At 43.2% G+C, this 21,239-nt stretch overlaps 1 protein-coding gene across 5 annotated transcripts in view; it reads left to right on the forward strand.

Annotated features, from left to right (window-relative positions):
• LOC137434292 (trafficking kinesin-binding protein 1) overlaps positions 1-21,239 on the forward strand; it is a 1,208,017-nt gene that overhangs the window by 1,109,846 nt on the left and 76,932 nt on the right. The window contains exon 1 of one of the 5 annotated variants that reach the window (XM_068127172.2): positions 7,212-7,302. The exons of the other annotated variants lie outside the window; for them this stretch is intronic. Within the exon in view, the coding sequence (XP_067983273.2) occupies positions 7,221-7,302 (82 nt within the window). The 5' untranslated portion in view covers positions 7,212-7,220. Of the gene's footprint in view, positions 1-7,211; positions 7,303-21,239 lie in introns of those variants that run through there. 5 annotated transcript variants of the gene reach the window in all.

Here is a 21,239-nt window from a genome sequence, read left to right on the forward strand (position 1 = left end):
AATTCCCTACTTATGATACATCGAGGTTTCTTCTTCTTCATGACAGTCGGAGCACACTTATCTATACCCTCTACCTGGACTAAGGTATCCCTACCCCCCACAAAAGTTACAATATTATGTCAATAGCTGAGTTGTTCTGTCTTGTTAATTTTTTTATATATCTCTATATATATCTTTATATATCTATATCTATGTTCAATAGCGGATGAGCTCGAACTTTGCACACCAAAATAGTCACCCATCCCAAGTCTCTCCTCCTGCCACATTGGCCCGCCACCTGCCACTCCTCCTCCTGCAGTGGTTTCAACTGGCACATTGCGAATTGGCTTGGAGTTGGCACCAAAACAACCAGCCATGTCATTGCAGCTAAGACCTTCTGAGATTCAGTAGATCTCACCCAAGCTGTCACCTTCCTAAACCATATCTCTGCTAATGGCACATTGTCCATCCTGGACCTGGTAATCACTAACTTTCTGTCCAAGCTCTCCAGTCTCTCCATTCCCCTACATGGCTCCTCTGTGACCTTGGTCTTGTGAAAATCCCAAATATATGTCGCTATTGTTGGAGAGCCACCGCAATGGTAGAGATTCTAGCTATTCGCTGAAGCTGATTGATAGGAACAGCAATCTACCTTATTACAAAGGATTGGTTTACATCTCTTTTGCATCCCATAGTTACTCCATTTGTGAATACTTTCACAAAAATCTGAATCGATGTATTCCATCTCATCTGCAGCAGTAGGCCTATGTTTCTGAAGGTGAATTCGGAGGGCAGATATCCCTTATAGGCCTTGATACACTGAATCTTATGCGTGGCATGCTTTCTCTTCATGGAAGGCTAACCCAAACATGCGTAACCGTGGATTTGGACGGCTAACCCAAGCATGCTTTCACTCTATGGAAGGCTAACCTAAACATGGGTAACTTTGGAAGGCTAACCCAAGCATGCTTTCTCTTCATAAAGGGTGACCCAAGCAAGAGTAACCTCATTTCACAAGGCACCAAAGCAGTATTTGCTCATCCTCGGGTGAACAAAACGGAATCATCTGGCAGGCCTAGATGCCATCAATGCCTGGATTCTCAAATACTGCTGTGTTCTTGAGCTCTTCACAAGATAAATAGCACTTTTGCTTCCGCAAGAAGCATTACTGTTCATTTAGTGGAGGACTATACTCCATGGCACTGCAGATAAAACGCATTTTACACCATGGATGTTTTATGAGCAGCCAAAAATGGGCTTGGTTCAACAAAGTATTCCCTGCATCAACAGCCATATTGAGATGTAATGTATGAAACGTAATTGAAGACGGTCTATGATTGGTGAATGACTGCACGCACATAAAGCCATGATGTGCCCCTGTTGTCATGAAAACAGAGAGTAACAGGAATGACACAGCAACAAACTAACAGATTATATGGAGTACATTGTTGGATCGACGAGAAAGGTCAAAACCCTCGAAAACATCCAGGATTTGACGAAAGTGAAATTTATTTAAAATTATTTCGAGCAGTAGCAGCAACATCTCCATGCAGGCTCTTTTCGCAGATAAATTGACGAGTTCAACAACCTTCTGCACTAGCTTTCCAATGTTTGACAGACAGAACAATGGATAGAGAAAAGCAGGTGGAATTCAAAACGTGCCCTGCCACGTCTCTCATATGTGATGGCAGGTAGGGGAAGGCGGGGCAAGTTGAGCATAGGGGTAAGTTGAGCCACCACCTCCCAGCCAGTTATGAATGAGTCAGACTTTGTGGTGGCGCCATCTATAGATGCCCCATTGCATAACTCCAGATTCTGCCATATTGTTTTCTAAATTTTTTTTTTTTTTTTTTTTTTGTATACTGAATCGAGGCTCGTGAAAGAGCTGAAATTGAAATTTTCTTGTCATAGACAAGATTATGTCATAGACAAGACAACTTGTCTAAAATTGAAACAGAAACCAGTGTTGCAGAGGGAAAAATCCAATTTTCAGCCATAAAAGTAAAAAGGTGTAAAACAGGTAAGTTCACGTTTCTTCCATATGCAGCATAGATATAATATGGATATCAGATGACAATTGTTAGTCCAGGTATGTGTCTCCATTCTTGTCATAGACTTTAATACGATGGATGCATAGAATATGTGTGTATGTGGAGACATCTCAGAAAGTTCAGACTGGGGTAAGTTGAGGCAGACCCTACGGGGCAAATCGAGCCATGGCTCAACTTGCCCCGTAGGGTCTGGCTCAACTTGCCAACTCATGTTGGTGGAGATAATAATAATTAGCATTTATAATGCGCTTTTCCCCAAAGGCTCAAAGCGCTTACAGAATACCATATTATTACCCCGGTCATTGGATACATTGCGAGCCTGCACCACACTGGGCGTTGTTCTGGACAGCTTGTGTTCAATTGTGACTTGTCAGTTTGGCAGCTTAATTGACTTGATTTCTGACATGTTTTAGTTTTAGTTCCAGATCCAAATGATGAAGCTGGCATTGATGAGCAAGATATTGTGCCTTAATTGCCACAGTCTGACTGTTGGCCTTTCTGGGTGTATTTGGGACACTTTTGTTTTATTGTGACTTAAAACTGTGGCAGCTGTTTTCAACTCAATCCAGCTGCCACATTGAATTATAACCATGAACACAAGGTACATGTAAATATTTCGTTCAGTGTTGTAACAAGTACATTAAATATTTTTCAGGCAGACCAATTTTTGTACTTCAGTTATCTTTATTTGGGGCAATGATCAACTATTTGGGATACTTTTTGTTTAATTGTGACTTGAAACTGTGACAGGTGGATTGAGTTGACTTTTCTTACCACAGTTGACAATCTTGTTTTTCTATGAGAGTGACTCAATTTGTTCGTAACTGATTACTATAACCATGAACACAAAGTAATCATTTCGTTCAGTGTTGTAGAACTTTACAACATTAAATATTTTTCTGGCAAAACAATGGTTTTCTACTTTAGTTATCTTTATTTGGGGCAATGATCAACTTACCCCTATGTGGTACAACTTACCCCAGAGGTTGGATCAACTTACCCCTCAGGCGGGCAAGTTGAGCCATTTGGCCTCCGTTTTTTCAAAGGTCACAGTGACTTTCAGTGTGGGGATAGAAAGTAAGAACTAGCTACAAAATGTTTCCCAAGGATTAAATTAGAAGGCAAGATACTCATTTGTGCAAGATCATCAGTAAGTTCAGTCCTAACATTCCAAGAACAAAAACTGGCTCAACTTGCCCCGCCTTCCCCTACTGTATGTCTGCTAGTCAGCTAGTCAAGAACACTAGTGAGACCACGGGATTGTTTTTTCCTCTTTTATCTTTGATTATAGAATTTAATTAGATGGAAGTTCTGTCTCACTGGTTACATGGGCCTAGTATATAATGTATGTGACAAAACCATGGAAGTTGAGAAAGGAAACACATCTGGCAACCGTAAAGCTTTGAGATTGTGGTCCTAGTGAGACAGAACATTGAAGTGACAAAGTGGTGTTGGTATTAAGTCGGGTAAAGAGATGTTTTGTGGATTGGTCATATTTTGAGAGGAGAAAGGCATTTAAAAGTTTCCTGGAAAGTGCATGTCTATTGATGGGATAAGGACCAAGGTGGTAGTAAAGGGAAAGCACTGCTTGATGAACCTTGAGGAAGGTGGGCCGCATGCCAGGTTGAATGGAGGATCAAAAGGTGATGCATGATGGAAAAAGAGCCAATAAGCTTTCATTCGGGAGATCACAAAGAAATACCAGAAGTAGTATGGGCGACACAAGCCGCCGAATTACGTACAACCGAGGGCTTTTGTGAAGTGTCATTTGCCTCTGAAATGGCTTTCTGGTTGATTTACGGCCAGTCTGTTTGCACACCACAGGGGTGGGGTCGAGCCCAAAAAACAAAATGGGCCACCTGGATGGAAAAGCAAAAAATAAGATCGGACAATATCATCAGAATTGGGGTGCCGCATAAGACATATGAAGTAAAGGTTAGGGTTAGGGGCTTCAGGTGGGTTAGGGGCTTCAGCGATCTCTGCAGACAAAGGAGCGTTCCAGATGGCAACAACGGTGCAAACTAGTGGCCTTGGAAGGGTCTCCTCAAATCCCGTGCTCGTGCGCCTGCAGTCACCATCTAGCAGAGAAGGGGACCCGACGTTATGCATCAGATGATGAGGTGGCCTCCCAGGGTGATACACCCAAGTTCGGGACTCCAACTTTATGGCGGAAAGCCTGTGGGACCACCTACTCAAATGGTACTATCTAGCAGGCACTGCAGAACCAGGAACTCAACACGTAAGGTATCTAGAACTCCCCCCTCAAAACCCCCAAAATCCTGTGCTTGATTCTGTAAAGCGTTCTGAAGTAGCTTGATTACGATGCAAACCATCATAAATCTTTCAACACACACGGAACTCAAAAACTGGTTTTCCAAAAAAAACGACCTTACAGGTTTTGCTATAAGTGGCCTGAGACACGATTGGTCCTTTTTATATAAAGGAGGCATCTTGCTACCTCCAATTTCTCAAAGCATTGGTTTAGCTGCTTGTGTATTTCCAGGTTATGTGCCTGCTTTGGGCATGGTGCCAACAAGTGGTAGACTTGGGTTGCCACGTGAATGTTGGCAACGTATTGCAAAAGCAAAAAAAAGGTGCAGATCATCCAGTCTGTTTCAAACATCCGCCATTGATTGAGATGAATAAAAAACATTAATTTGGCATAGCCCTTGAACCTCCTCGAGCGGCCATCTCCAGTAAGAGTTGAAACACCCACATTGTTTTATAGAAGATGTATTGCATCTTTGTGTAATAATTTATCAAATTAACCTTGTGTGTGGGCTCATGCCACTCACTTCTTCCTCTTCTTCTTCTTCTTTCATATGCAGCACATGGCTTGGTATAACTATGCCAATGCCGGCGATAACTCTCCTATTCTTTCCAAAGGACACCGTGGGATCTTTAACGTCCACCAACTGATGCCGGAATATGGGACGCCCAGTTTAATTAACGTCCATCCGAGGGATGGCACACATATTGATGAATCTTCCTGCCTGGGAAACACCACGATGGCAGTTTGTAGTTGGGTCGAGATTGAAACCCTAGCTAGACAGCTCAGAGGGGAGTGTGTGCGTACCTCTAAAATATTCTGCCTAGCCCTTTCCACTTACGAACAACAAGATACGAGTGCACAATTCGCTTGCGCATGTACGTGATCCACAAGTCGTGTTGGGTTCCATAATCAAGCAGAAAAAGCTAATAGGCATGGCACTGGTATCACAGCAACAGAGCGAGGCAAATTAAATATGGGGAACACAGGTTCAAATCCCATACACCACACGTGTTTGTCCAATTGTATACTCGTGTCCTTGCAATTTGTGTTAAAGTGCAATGATGACAACGAATGCCTTTCCTAGAGCTTGGTGTTGGTTTAGCGGTTAGGGTGCCAGCTTGTGATCCTATGGATCCAGGGTTCGAATCCCGGTCTAATCGCTGAATTAACGCCAGGGGGGTTGACTCAGCCTGTCATTCTTCTGAGGTCGGCAAATTGAGTACCAGTTCACTGGTAATTCCCTGTGTGTCGCAAGAGGCGAATAACACGGTTGGTGGCAGGAAGGGCATCCGACCATAAAACATTGCTTCAAAAAGGTGCCCAAAAAAGGCCAACCCCTGCTCTGCGGGGGAAAATGGCCTCTAAAGGTGGTTCAGTACTAGTGATAGGCCTCCACAACCATCCTCGACCATGTTGTGGAACGTCGGCCGAGGCCCTCACTTTTTAAACTTTATTCGCTTTTAAATTCGTTTTCTCCGCAACCACTTGACCGATTGATACGAAACTTTCAACATAGGAGCACCTACCCATGGAGAATTATTTAACAACGTCACATGATGGTTGGATGGAAAATGTGGTCGGCGTTCCAAAAAGTCTGTTTTCTGTACGCATGGGTTTCAGGGTGTTTCTCCTCGGCCGAATTGTTTTTCAGTTTCGCGAAAAGCAAATTTTCTCATTCGATGTAAGGACGAGCTTTTGAAAGACAGTCTTTTAGTGGGTCTTTCAATACCCACACCTGTCAAAAGGAAGATCGATTTCCTCTTAAAGTTTCAGCTCAATTCAACAGATGGCTAAACATTGCGCGAGAACTTCTTTTGTAAGTTGATGGTTTTTACATGAGACCATTCAATGACATTTTGTTTTTTGTTTATTTTTTATTTTAGTTATTTTGGGTGGGTAATCCTGGGACCCCTGGGAGTAAAATAGGCTATATTGGTTTTCCAATTTTTCCCCAATTTTTCAATTTTCCAGTTTTTTCAAACACGATGGAATAATATTTACCAATATGAACAGTGACGTGGCTTTTATTGAAATTCTACAAATACTGTTTAGATTTTGATGATTTGCGTGTGATATGATTCAACGGATGTTTATATGAATCGTTTAAAATAAAAAAGCCTTCAATTTCCGATATTTTGCCTTTTCATTTGGGCCTCCCAGTTGAAGCTCTGCCCATAGGGCGGGTACCGTTGCTAGTGATGTAAATGTTCTTGTCATACATGTGAATTATACATAAGCACCTCTACGAGCCTTAGATCACTGTAAAAAACAATAAAAGATGGAGAGTCATTGGAATTGTTTGAATTCCCCTCTGCTGCACCCTTTAAATTTTTTTAGTTGCTTTTGCAGAAGATGAAACAAAAAGTCACTTTTAACAGTTAATTCTGCAAATTGAGTGTTCACGGCACCATGCGTTGATCGGTCTCGTCTTTGAGCATTCAGTCATTGCTCGTCCTGACTTTACTTACGTTTATGCGTTGACGTAATTGAATTTTAAACGCAGGCATTGAGGAAAGGTGATGATAAAATGACACCATGTTGGCAAGACTTAAACTTGGTCCTTTATTATTATATTTTGCCTTCCGCCGTTGCCGTGATACTGTTGTCATGCCTGTGGGCTTTTTCTGTATTCCGCTTGGGTGTTGCTGCGGCATCGGCACACGGATGACGTCACGCGTCGGGTTTCGTGGGGGCGATTAGGTGAGGGGGATTTGAGGCTGGCACTTGCGGCTCGTGTCGGCATCGCATCCGCCATTTATGGGGCACCGCTTGTACCATCTCTATCACTGGCACACGACCTACAATGTGCTAGGATCGAGTGTCGTGTACCTCTCTCGCCATGGTGGCTAGCGTGAAATGTTCCTGATGCAAGGTCGCCGCCTTGCTCTTGCCGAGTCCGTTGGCGTTCCCGAGAGCCAATGAAGATGACCATGCAGGATATGTACGAGGAGGATCAGAGTGAAGTGGCTGATCTGGATTATTATTATGAATACTTGGAGGGTAATATATGTCCCTATTTTTCCGATTGTCTATGCTATTGTCCATTGTGTGTACGTACCATTTGGCATGTTGGAATCCACCGGCCAAGTATATGCGTGCATGAAAAATGAATTCGTTTAATTTTGTTGGCTACTCTCTTCTAAATTAGAGATGCCACAGATAGCCCTAGCTATTCCTTTATGGTACACCATGTTATATATATATATACAGACTTGGCATTTAATATGGAATATTTTTTTGTGGGGGTGAACTTACTTTTCAAGATGTCTTAGAACCAAAAGTTCATTGGAATTATGTTGAAATTATTCTAGATTTTGTTAATGTGACCTTTAAAAGAAACAAAAACCACATTTGACATTTCGAAGCAAATAAATTGATCCTTGAAAGTGATGTAAACTGATATCGAACTCAATTCACGGACAGTACTGTGTTAAACTTCTGTCCGTTTTCCAGAAGTATCTCTTTATTTTGCACATTAGCCAAAAAAAATTTCAACAAAAACAAAAGCTAAATTATGACTGGGATTATGGACAGTAAAATTACAGTTCAGTACTTCGTCTAACCCCCACGAGCATTCAGGAGAGCACGTACACGTCGAGGCATGCTGTTCACCAGATTTGCCAAGGTTTGGACAGGAATCGCTTGCCATGCAGTGACAATAGTCTGCTGCAATTCACGCACAGAGGTAGGCTGCTGTTCCAAGTTGTCGATTTGATGCGTTAATTCTGCCCACAAGTTCTCTATCGGATTCATATCCGGGGACATGGCAGGCCACTCCATATGCTCTACACCACGGTCAGCAAGAAAGTGTTGGATCATGCGAGCACGATGAGGCCATGCATTGTCATCTTGTAAGACAAAGTTTCCTCGAAAGGCTGCACGAGCAAATGGAAGCAATGTTTCTTCCAGAATGGCCCTGTACTTGAACTGGTTCAGGTTTCCATTCAGAACAACCATGTCAATTTTGCCCCCTGCATGAAAAGCAGCCCAAACGGTCACCCCACCACCTCCAGCTTGGACTCTTGGCACTATACAATCTTCGTTGTGGGCTTCATGCACTTGTCTGCGCACTCGGACGCGGCCATCTTGACGATAGACCAGAAATCTAGACTCGTCACTGAAGGTCACGTGATTCCAGTGTCCTGGCTGCCATTGACGGTGCTCTCTGGCCCACTGCAATCGGCGCTGGCTGTGTTGTCTGGTCAGGCGTGGCTTTCTCAGGGGATGCCTGGCACGATAGCCTGCTTGAACCAGTCGTTGGTTGACTCGCCTTCTGGATACAGGCACATTTGTCAGTTGCTGCCACTCAGCCCTAAGCCGATTAGCTGACTTGGTATGGCCATTGCAGACTAACCGGTGCAGCTGGCGATCATCTCTCCTTGTGGTTCTGCGTGGACGTCCTGGCCTCGGTATTGGAGTAGGGACACCCCTCTGAGCATTTCGTTTCAGGATCTTTAACACCTGACCTTGAGTGATGCCATACTGCCGAGCAATAGCACGCTGTTTCATGCCAGAATTTCGTAAAGCCACCACTCCATGACAAACAGCATTGTCAAGTTGACGGACCATCTCCAGAGGAAGCGGCAATAACTTTTGGAGACGTGCAGCAGTTGTTTTCCACTAATACAGAACGCAACAACCCTTATATACCCGATTGTGAAGCCAATCGTCAAATGTACCTGTCCTTACATTTTGTCACGCCACCTGTGATATAATCCTGTTATTGACTTCTTGCTGCGAAAGACAATCAATGACATGGTTCTTTCAACAAAGACATCACCGAAGGGTAAAATAAACTCACCAGATTGATATACTGAGTTCAGAAAGTAAAACCAAGTCAAGAAAAAAAAAAATTCCATTTTAAATGCCAAGTCTGTATATATATATTTTACGTTTTATGAAATTTATGAAATTTATGAAATTCGCATAACTTAATTGTCAGATCGCCCTCTGCTCGCTTATAAGCTTTAAAGACAGGGTTTGGGTTAGGGTGGAATTTTTTAAGGTGGATGTGTTGAAAACATCGGTTTAAACTGCTGTTTTGCTGTGACACACGCTGCGTGCGCAACATCTCGCTCTGCGTCTTCCTTTTGAAGAGGCGTCAAGGCAGTTGTCTGTTTTGTTTGCTCTCGTGTGAGCATGTTGAATCTCTCACTTATTTGAATACAGTGAGGCATTGCTATGGCTTGCGTCATTTATAGCAAACTAGGGCATGCCCGTACTATATATATGCCCGTACTATATATCTATCTAAAATTATATCCCCCCCCCTCTATTTACATGAAATGTTTTGGTCCATTCGCAACGCCAAAGCGAACGGCGAACGGCTTGCGAGTACAGTGACAATCCCCCCCCTCTATTTACATGAATGGTTTGGTCCATTCGCAACGACCACAGAACCCCCCCCCCCTCTATTTACATGCAATGGTTTGGTCCATTCGCAACGCCAAAGCGAACGGCGAACGGCTAAATCGCCATAGCTCGGTAAGTACTTGTCCGATTAATTTCAAACCTTGAAAAGGCACATCCTCGGGTCCCCAGCAATATACCTGGCAAGTTTCAAGTATATCGGACCGGTAGTTGTCGAGAAATCGTTGTCGCATACATACACACACACATACACACAGAGATTAATGGAATTATAGATAGATACATCGCGTTCTTTCAAGCCTGGTGTTGGCTTAGCGGTTAGGGTGCTGGCTTGGGATCCTAGGATCCTTGGTTTGAATCCTGGTCGATCGCTGAATTAACACCAGGAGGGTTGACTCAGCCTGGCATCCTTCTGAGGTCGGCAAATTGAGTACCAGTTCACTGGTAAATCCCTGTGTATCACAAGAGGCGACTAACAGGGTTGGAGGCAGGAAGGACACCCGGACCATGATACATTGCTTCAAAAAGGGGACCACGGTGCCCGAAAAAGGCCAACCCAGCTCTGTGGGGGAAAAAAGGCCTCTAAAGTTGGTTCACATAGCGTGCTTTCAACACTTCCTGACCCGAAACAACGTTATGAGTTTTACGTTGCGCTTTTCATAATTTGGGGAATTTTTTTAATGCCATTGTCATTTTATAGTGACCGTTCCAAGTTGCCTTGATGGACTTGAGAGTAAACGACAATGTGTGGATTGATATAACATGTGGAACAGACCAGGCAGGGAAGAATCGATGGTGATATCATGGTTAGAGCATCCACTCTGAGTCTGGGAGGTTGGAGGTTCAAACCCCAGCCGAGTCATACCAAAGACATTAAAAATGGTACGTGCTGCTTCGTCGCTTGACACTCAGCATTTAACAAGACCGAAAGTCTAACAGCGGCATAGCCGGGCTTGTAAAATATTATAAACCACAAACACATATGATTAGATTTATAACATTAAACAAATAAATTTGGAGGAATCCCGACATCTGTGAGGTAAGTTTTACTTACAGAACTGAGGGAAGATCTACTGTAATCTATATACCACACAAGGGTTGGGTAAATAACATGCTATCGAAAAACCGAGGCGAATTCCTTACTTCCGTGGTGGTTAGTCCGTACACCGCTCATCATTGATTCATGAACCATACACCGCTTCAAACCATTAACTTTGTATTCACGACATTGGGTGTTTATGGTCATATTTACGATATTATTATTATTATGAAAACGATACTACTGAAACGATACACTACTGTATTAAGAAACCTGGGCTTAATTTGTCTGAAGCGGCCCGAAGCCTAAGGCCTATACGTACTAAACTATACAGTATACATACCGTATTGTTGGAAGAGCTGTAACCCCGATGCTTTCGATATTTCATGATCATTTTAACAATCGGTTTGTTTGTGTTTCACACTGAATGAAAAACGTAAAGGTAAAGCATGGCGATTGTGATATATGACAGGTTCAACGATATGTTCGGCCTGAACGAAATTGGAATCAGAATGCCAGAGTGTGGAGAGTCAGCCGCCGTACCGCCGTAATGACATCAGACGTAATTACATCACCCTGTCATGTGACCAGATCCTCAGCTCTGATTGGTATACGTTTGAGGGGACATATATACATACATACATACATACATACATACATACATACATACATACATACATATACATACATACATACATACATACATACATACATACATACATACATACAGACGGACAAACACTGCTCTAGACAGCTTTGTCCTATGGGCTATGCCGTAAAAAGGACACAGTACGGACAATCAACCACAGGTTGGCTTCCATTGCACAGGCTTGATGGGCCTGATGACCTCCATTGAAGTTCTTTGCACGATTTTCCTTTGAGACGCAGGTAGTCGCCCCTTCCCTGAAGGTCATTGATAAGAAAGCTGGGTTTTTACAGACTGCAATAGCAACGTGGAAATTATTTTGGTGCCAGGTTTGTTTGCAGAATATTGGAATGCAAATTATTCAGACTGAACAACCTGAAGGTAAGATATGAACCCTTGACCTCTGGGATGCCACCCGACCCACCCCAATACTAATATAAACACACACTGACCGAAGTGTGATGTATAGTGGATTATATAGAACAAAAGCTGTAGAATTGTGGGAACAGAAGTAAAAAAACGAGATGTGTGTGTGTGTGTGTGTGTGTGTGTGTGTGTGTGTGTGTGTGTGTGTGTGTGTGTGTGTGTGTGTGCTCACGCGTGTATGTGCACCCCTGTGCATGTGCTCAATATTTTACAGCTCTTCCATGAGCCTTAGACCTTTTTGAACAAAAAACCGAACAAACAGAAACAAGCTCTTCTGCCTTGATTAACTCTTCCTAACCCTAACCCTAACCCTAACCCTAACCCTAACCCTAACCCTAACCCTAACCCAACCCTCTTCAGGGTACTGTGTTTCTGCTCTCTTTCAGATCATTAAACCCCTTGCTTTTTGAGAGCACATGCTGCCCCAATGCCCCACCATCAGTTTGTTACCCTTTTACCCTCCGTCACTTCACCCTTCCATGAGCTGCTATCTTGTGGAATTTTCTTTTTCTTAATCATATAACTAACTACATGAAAGGCAAGCTTGCTTTTGAATAAGTTTTGTTTGCATCGTTAAGTCCGCTACCGAAAATGGACCGAGGTTATATTTTGACCCCTGTTTGTTTGTCTGAGACCAGGATATCTCAAAAATGGTATCTACGGATTCGGACCAAACTTGGTGGACAGGATAGGTGTGTGACAAGGAAGAATTGATGAGATTTTGGTGAAGATCCAAATCCAGATCTGGACACAAGAATTTTTAAAAGTGATCCTTCACCATTGAGTGATTTGGCCAAAAATGATATATAACATTATATAAAGTTATGGACGAGTTGGTTGGGTGAGAAGAAGAAGCCGATTCGATTTTGGTTTAGGTCCGAATCCAGATCCGGCCTATCGGTGGGATAGAAACCATAAACTGTTCAGCCTGGCGGATGTATGCGCTCTGCTGAGTACCGATCTAGTTTTTCATGTATCCATGAGGTCAAAATATTCGTTTCATCACTCTTGTACGTTGTTGTGAATGCAGTCTTCCATATGCTTATCTTCTTCTTCTTCTTGTCCTTTTTTTTTTGTATGCAAGATCGAGGCTCGTGTAAGAGCTAACATCAATCACAAAAAGGACAAACGGACACACAAAACATACAATAAAGGGAGCGGGAGACAATATGGGGTGAGAGAGGGAAGCACACAAGTACAACAGCAGAGAACACGGACATCGGGAGATCTGTGGGAGGGAGAGGGCTTGGGCGGAGGAGGCATGGCAAAGCGGGGGAGGGGGGTAGGAAAGGTATAAAACACATGGACACTGCTAGAACTTCCAGGAAAGAAAGAAGTCGGGATTTCCCCCCCAAAAAAGTGGATCTGGAGTGAATTGATGGGGGAAGATAAGAGATGGTGGTGAACAGCTGTTTTAGAGACCTGGAGGGAGGAGTGGGATTGAAGAGTGTGAGGGCGTTTGTTCCAGAGGCGGGAGAAAAGAGGAATGAAGGAGTGAAGGTGAGCAGAGAGTCTTGATTTTGGCAGTTTCACCAGAAGAGGTTTTAACTGATTTCTGATTTTCTGATAATCTTTCTGGTATAACTGGTCTAGTAACACAATAAAACATTTAATTGTTCAACAATTCTTATTTATCACGTCACAAAAAAAAACATTTTAAAACTAGACCAACACTTGGTAAAGCACAAACCTCCACCAGGATGAACATTTTCCGTTTTCTATCCCACTGATAGGCCGGATCTGGGTCTGGACCTGAACCAAAATCGAATCGGCTTCTTCTTGTCACATACTCAAGTCATCCACCATGTTTCGTCCGAATCAGTCTCTATGTTTTTGAGATATCCTGCTCATAGACAAACAGATAGACAAAAAAGGTGAAAACATAACCTCCGTCCACCCTTGGTGGCAGAAGTAAAAATGAAAAAAACATGTCAGGATGGAATTCCAAAACAACAACCAAATAGGGTAGGAATCATACCACATTGCAACACCACAATCCTTTTATGGATTACCATAACTACATATTTTAACATTTTCCCATCTCAATCCCACAACAATTATGTTCTTTTATAGGTAGCGCAAGGCCGCAGGGGTCGCTGTGCTTCCTTGCTCCCCGAGGGGTTATGGCAGGAATCTTGAATTTGTCAGAGTGCCAGCGATAGCTCGCTTACTCTTTGTGAAGGACACTGTGGGATCTTTAACGTCAATCGACTAGTGCCGGCAGATGGGACACCCGGCTTGACGTCCATCCGAGGGACGGCACACACATTGATGAATCACCCTGCCTGCGGAACGCCGGATTGACAGTTTAGAGTGGGGTCGGGATTCAAACCCAGGCTAGGCGGTTGAAAGGCGAATGGGCATACCTATTGGCCTTCCTGCCAGCCTAGTAACGATTAGATGAAGATTTATATGTGGGATGGAATTGTAATTATGTACAGTATTTGTCTTGTGGGTTTGTGTAATTTTGGTTCACGAGTTATCAAACAGAGTGACCACTTTATTCGTCATGTGTGTGCGTCTGTCTGTGTATGTGTCTGTCTGTCTGTCTGCAGCATAACTACCCGATGATATCATCCGATCTTGATGAAACTTGGGTGGGAGGTTGATATCATGATCTAGTTGTGTCCTGCCGAGAGTAGGCGTATTGCGCCCATTGTGGGCGGAGCCACGCCCGAAAAAGACGTCTTTTTAGAGGGTAATCGATTTCAAGCTACATCTTCTCCGAGGGAGTTGGTGGAATCTGATAGGGGTTTGGGTATTTGGTTAGGCCAATGTCATGTGTCTAGCCCCACGGAGCTCGATTTTTCATTTTCGCCCCAAGGTCAAGGTCACAAGGTCACGAAATTTAGAAAAGTCGATTTTTGATGGTTTTATTACATTGTTCGCTTCCTGATAGGGTGAAATGTCGTACATGATCTTATATTATCACATACATCATGAAATACAAGTTTTCCAACAAATTTCAGAATCTTCGACCTTTGACCTTTGAAGGTCACAAAGGTCAAAGTTTCAAAGTTGTCGGAATCGAACCGAATTTTCGGTATTGTGTAGCTAACTAACCTCATAACTGATTATACATTATTTTCTATCTCATTTCAAGGTCAGTAACCTTCGTTTTGACATTTCCGGGCCCGGCCTGTCCGGGCCTGCTTTGGTTATTGTCCGTCCTTTGTCATTGAATACCGCTCGCTCGTGAACCATCGTCGTCTCCTGACTTGTTATTAGGTTTACTCTCCATGAAATGGAGAGAAACCTATTATTACTGCTAGAGTTTTTCTTATTATTATTCTTCCGCCCTATTTTGCACCTCCGAAAACTTCATAATTAATGTTCTCAGCAACCGCTGGTCGGATTGACAGGAAATTTTCATCAAATGATCGTCTCGGCTCCGAGAATTTTTTAATGCTAATTATGACGTCATATGTCACGTGGTATGGGCGCCATCTTGTAAAACAAATTCAACTTTTCCCCTCTGTATCTCCGAAACGCCTCAATGGAAAAATTTGAGGAATGGCTCATTCTAAACAACTCTTCAACGGGAACAAAAGCCATGTGTATCGAGTATATTTAAAATGCTAACGTTAAGAGGTTAGAATTCGTCAAACAAAAAATTTTCTCCCCCGAAAATGGGATTTTTTTTCCCAGATGCATAGTTAAAAAAAACTCAGAATGCAAAAATTTTCGAAGTCATACGTCACATGGTTCGGCCGCCATCTTGTTTTCTGTGAAAAAAACACAAAAACCCCTTTTTCTCCGCAACGACTGAACGGATCGAGCCCAAACTTGGCATGCATATTCGCATACCCATGACGAACAAAAAAGTCAGCGAGCACGACATCATCCGACACATGGTTTCAGAGTTATGACGTTTTAAAGCTCAAACTAGAAATGGAATCGCCTCCATAATTTGTGGAGATATCGAGTGGAAACTTTACACAAATGTTCCTCATGGGGGTATGTTTCAACGTTACTTGAGACGTTTTGATAAGTCACATGGTTTGGCCGCAATAAATAATGGAATTTAAATTTTAAAAAGCTTGTAACTCTTGAGCCACTGCATGGATCGACTTGAGTTTTTAATGCAATGTAGCTCTCATCAAGCGGAACAAGTGTGCAAAATTTCAAGATGATTGGATGTATGGTCTCGAAGCTATAAATCTTTATTGTTGAAAGAAGAAGAAACACACCGATTGTCTTTCCAGAACGTGATCACGATAACGCGATCTCCCGCGGTCATTTGAACCTCAAAAAAAATTATAATTGCAGATTTGTCAATAGATGAGGCATATTAACAAACGAATGAAACAGATTTGCTCAAATTCTGACTATTTTTAACTCGATCGTATTTCACTCAAAGTTGTGAGCGACTGAAGAAGAAGATGTCCATCCATGACGTCATCACTATAACGCGATCTCCCGCGGTCATTTCAACCTCAAAAAAAATTATAATTGCAGATTTGTCAATAGATGAGGCATATTAACAAACGAATGAAACAGATTTGCTCAAATTCTGACTATTTTTAACTCGATCGTATTTCACTCAAAGTTGTGAGTGACTGAAGAAGAAGATGTCCATCCAGGACATCATCACTATAACGCGATCTCCCACGATCATTTCAACCTCAAAAAAAATTATAATTGCAGATTTGTCAATAGATGAGGCATATTAACAAACGAATGAAACAGATTTGCTCAAATTCTGACTATTTTTAACTCGATCGTATTTCACTCAAAGTTGTGAGCGACTGAATAAGATTCAAGAAGATGTCCATCCAAGACATTTTTTTTTTTTTTTTTTTTTTTTTTTTTTTTTTTTTTTTGTATACAATATCGAGGCTCGTGAAAGAGCGAACATTAATCACACAGAAAGACAAACCGACACATAAAACATATAACATCGGGAGCGGTAGACAAGATGGGGAGAGAGGGGGAAGGACACAAACACAACATTTGAGAGCAGGGACCGAGAGACATGGAGACATCGAGAGATCTGAGAGAGGGCGAGGGCTTTGGGGGGGGGGGGGCATGGGAAGGGGGCGGTGGGAGAGGTATAAAACACATCATCACTATAACGCGATCTCCCACGATCATTTCAACCTCAAAAAAAATTATAATTGCAGATTTGTCAATAGATGAGGCATATTAACAAACGAATGAAACAGATTTGCTCAAATTCTGACTATTTTTAACTCGATCGTATTTCACTCAAAGTTGTGAGCGACTGAAGAAGAAGATGTCCATCCAGGACGTCATCACTATAACACGATCTCCCGCGGTCATTTCAACCTCAAATGAAATTATAATTGCAGATTTATCAATAGATGAGGCATATTAACAAAGGAATGAAACAGATTTGCTCAAATTCTGACTATTTTTAACTCGATCGTATTTCACTCAAAGTTGTGAGCGACTGAAGAAGAAGATGTCCATTAAAGACGTCATCACTATAACGCGATCTCCCATGATCATTTCAACCTCCAAAAAAATTATAATTGCAGATTTGTCAATAGGGCACGCATATTAACAAAGGAATGAAACAGATTTGCTCAAATTCTGACTATTTTTAACTAGATCGTATTTCACTCAAAGTTGTGAGCGACTGAAGAAGAAGAATCGTTTAGCTTCTCAGATAAAATAAATAATTCTGTCTGCAATTTCAGGTTAATTTTCTTTTTAAAATGGCTTTTTCTGCAATCAGTGCATGGATTGACACGTGTGGATGTGTGTGTGGGTGTGGGTGTGGGGGGGGGGGGGGGGGTTGGTGTGTGCGTGTGTATGTGTGTTAGGGGTGGGGGGGGGGGTGGGGGTATGTGTGTTTGTGTGGGTGTGGGGGGGGGGAGGGATGTGTGTGTGTGTGTGTGTGGAGGAGGGGGGGTCGGATGTGTGTGTGTGTGTGTGTGGAGGGGTGTGTGTGTGTGTGTGGGCGTGTGTGTGTGTGGGGGGGGGGGGGGTGGATATGCGTGTATGTGGGGGGGGGGGTGTATGTGTGGAGGGGTGTGCGTGTGGGGGGGAGGGGGAATATGTGTGTGTGGATGTGTGGAGGGATGTGCGTGTGGGGGGAGGGGTGTGGGGGTGTTTGTGTGGGTGTGTGTGTGTGTTTGGATGTGTTTGTGGGTGTGTGTGTGGATGTGCGTGTGTGTAGATGTATGTGTGTGTGTGTGGGTGGGGGGGTGGGGGGTGGTGGCTATGTGTGTGTGTGGGGGTGGGGGGGTTGGGGTGTGCGTATGGAGGGAGCGCAGATGTGTGTGTGTTTGTGTGTGTGTGTGTGTGTGTGTGTGTGTAGGGGGGATGTGTGTGTGTGTGTTGGGGGAGGGATGTGTGTGTGTGTGGGGGGGGAGGGATGTGTGTGTGTGGGTGTGTGTGTGTGTGTTTGGAGGGGTGTGCGTGTGGGGGGAGGGGTGTGGGAGGGGGTAGGGGGGATGTGTGTGTGTGTGTGTGTATATGTATGTATGTGTGTGTGTGTGTGTGTGTGTGTGTGTCGGGGTTGTATCCAAGGGGGTTGTGTCAAAGCATGTCCAATGAAAGTGGGGTTGTATGAAAAGTGGGGTTGTATCATAAGTGGGGTTGTATCATAAGTGGGGTTGTATGAAAAGTGGGGTTGTATCATAAGTGGGGTTGTATCATAAGTGGGGTTGTATCATAAGTGGGGTTGTATGAAAAGTGGGGTTGTATCAAAAGTGGGTGCGAGTAAACCTGTCATCACTGCCAGCAGTTTTAAAGTGGCAGTTCTAGTTATTATTATATTTGTTGTGGGATTGAGATGGAAAAATGTTAAACGATATTGTTATGGCAATCGGTAAAAGCATTGTGGTGTCATTGTCATTGTGTAAATACCTGTCGAGGCCATTTTTGCCCGCAGAACAGGGTTAGCCTTTTTCGGGCACCATGGTCCCCTTTTTGAAGCAATGTTTTATGGCCAGATGCCCTTCCTGCCGCCAACCCTGTTAGTCGCGTCTTGCGACACACAGGGAATTACCAGTGAGCTGGTACTCAATTTGACGTCCTATCTGCTCGCATTATCGTGGGTGTCTTTTGCAAAGAGTAGTCGAGTTATCGCCGGCAGCCCAGACAAATTACCAAAGGTGTGCCCAATTTTACTCCAGTCGAACATCGAGTATTTTCAGCCGGTTTATGAAAGACTTTTCCTAAAAAACATTCCTCTGCCGACCACCCAAGAAGGTAGGAATGATTGGATCTAATGAAGAAAGTAACATTAGTAAACTTTTAATTAAATGTGCAAACGAATGTGTTGTCGAGGGACTTTGTCATTATGGAGTTGGAGACTCAAATTAAAGTGCTGAAATGCAAGATGGCGGCAAGTGGGATAACAAAGAGGGTGGAACAGCGGATGATAATGCAATTTCCAGTTATATTTATATGATTGGCCACACGATACAGTGATGAGACAATGAGGACAAGACTATTTTTGACAATCGTAAGCTTCAAAGAGCACCTTGTTTATTTGACAGGTTTGAGTTATTTAAAGACGGAAGTGAACGTGGAAAGAATGAATGACACACGCATGACCTCCCATCTGGAATCTACATCAACAACACAAACATCAAGGAAGATGAGGATCACATTCACGATTGACAGAAGAGTTTCTCTTCCTCACAGCCTTACAGAAGTGAATCACACCGCGGGTCGTGTCGAGTCTTAACTTTCATGGCAAATTAATTTGTAGTTAAAAAAACAAAATGACAGCTGCCCTTTGTAGCTCGTGCTTCATGAGCCAAGTTTGTTTTTCTCTACGATCATTTCATTTATCAGTTCAATGTTTTGAAAGTCTTGGTGCGCTCGTTTTGGAGTATTACTGGCTCAGGACATCCCACTATTTTAGCTCACCTGGAACGTGGTTCCGGGGAGCGCATGGGATGGTGCGTCCTCCGTCCGTCAGCCTGTAAACGCTTGCGACTTGTCCGAAACCGCTGATGGGATTGTGGCCAAACTTGGTAAATATGATATTTCTTATGTTGTGACTAAATTTTGATCACGACAGAAAATCAGGGTCTGAGGGGATCTACGGGGTGTCGAAGTGGGCCCATGTTTGATCCACCCCCCCCCCCCACCCCCCCAAAAAATAGGAATTTGCTTTTTCCTCTGAAAGTACACACATAAGTTTGATGAAATTTCACCACAACCTTCATTACCCATGGTGTAGCAAGGTGTATTCCCTGAACTAAAAAAAATCGGGCCCTCAGGCAGCCTAGGGGGGGGGGGGGGTGGGGGGGGCGAGAGGGGAGAGGATTGCTCTGCTTTCTTCTCAGAAACTACACATACAGTTCCGATGAAACGTGACCACAACGATCGTTCATCACATGTGATGTACCAACGTTTGTTCATGGCATTAAAAAATTGAGATCTTAGGAGGTCTACGTGGGGTTTTGAGTCCCACTAAGTACATATTTGCTCTCTTCTCTGAAACTACACACACAATTTTTATGAAACTTGATCACAACCTTCATCGCTCGTGATATACCAAAGTTTGTTCACAGCATTGGAAAGATCAGAGTCAGTGGGGGTCTACGGGGGAGGGCGGGGGGCTTAAAGTGCTGAAAATCAAGATGGCGACAAGTGGGATATGAAAGGGGGGGTGGAAAGAGGGGGGGGGGGGGTTGCACTCAAAAATTGTTTTCTTTGGGTTGTTCAAAGTCTTATGATTACGTCAGTATGATTCCACATGCTGCCTTGTCTTCGAGCAACCATTGAAATTGGTTTGAAATACCGTGATAGTGTTTAACACACCTTTAGTCGGTGTAGAAACTGCTTTATTCTACCAGGTGAGCACCCAGGGGTATTGCCCCTATTTTTGTATTCCATTAGGGGGGTCATAATTACACCACCGGGGGAGGCTGAAGTGACAAAGAATGACTTTTCAACAATCGAGGAAGATATACACATAGCTCGGGAAATGCGTCAAAGATGAGCTTAGTGGAGAATACTGAACTTGGTCTTGTGAAGTGTTGTGCTGGATGCGTGGAGGCCATGAATGTAAAACTGGGCCATCCTTTTTCTCAGATACCTGCTTTTAACACGAAAGTCATTCGCAGGTTGTCCGCATATTATTCAACATCAGGTGGTTACTTATAATTGACTGGAAATTGACGAAGGAATGTTCACAATCGTGGGAAGCAGGTTTTCGTGGATTAGCATCCCTTTGTGAACTCTTTATCTTTTCTGCCGATGCATAGGCCGACAATAGTCTTGACAAAGTCGAGTATCCCTCATCTTATTATAATAGAGCAAACGTATATGGTTATGTATGTCGCTATGTTTATATGCGACCTAAACGTCTTCTTCTTCAAAAAATTTTTTACCACCCTCTTAATTAACCCTCTTAATTGCGTTAAGACTGCTGAGACCCTTCAGACCTTTGAAGACACTTTAATTCCCCCAAGACCCTTCAGACCACCAAGACCCCTGAAGACACAAAATACCCTGAAGACCCAAAAC

The sequence above is a fragment of the Myxine glutinosa genome, chromosome 10 (assembly GCF_964187855.1).
Source record: "Myxine glutinosa chromosome 10, kmMyxGlut1.1, whole genome shotgun sequence".
Taxonomy (NCBI): Eukaryota; Metazoa; Chordata; class Myxini; order Myxiniformes; family Myxinidae; genus Myxine; species Myxine glutinosa.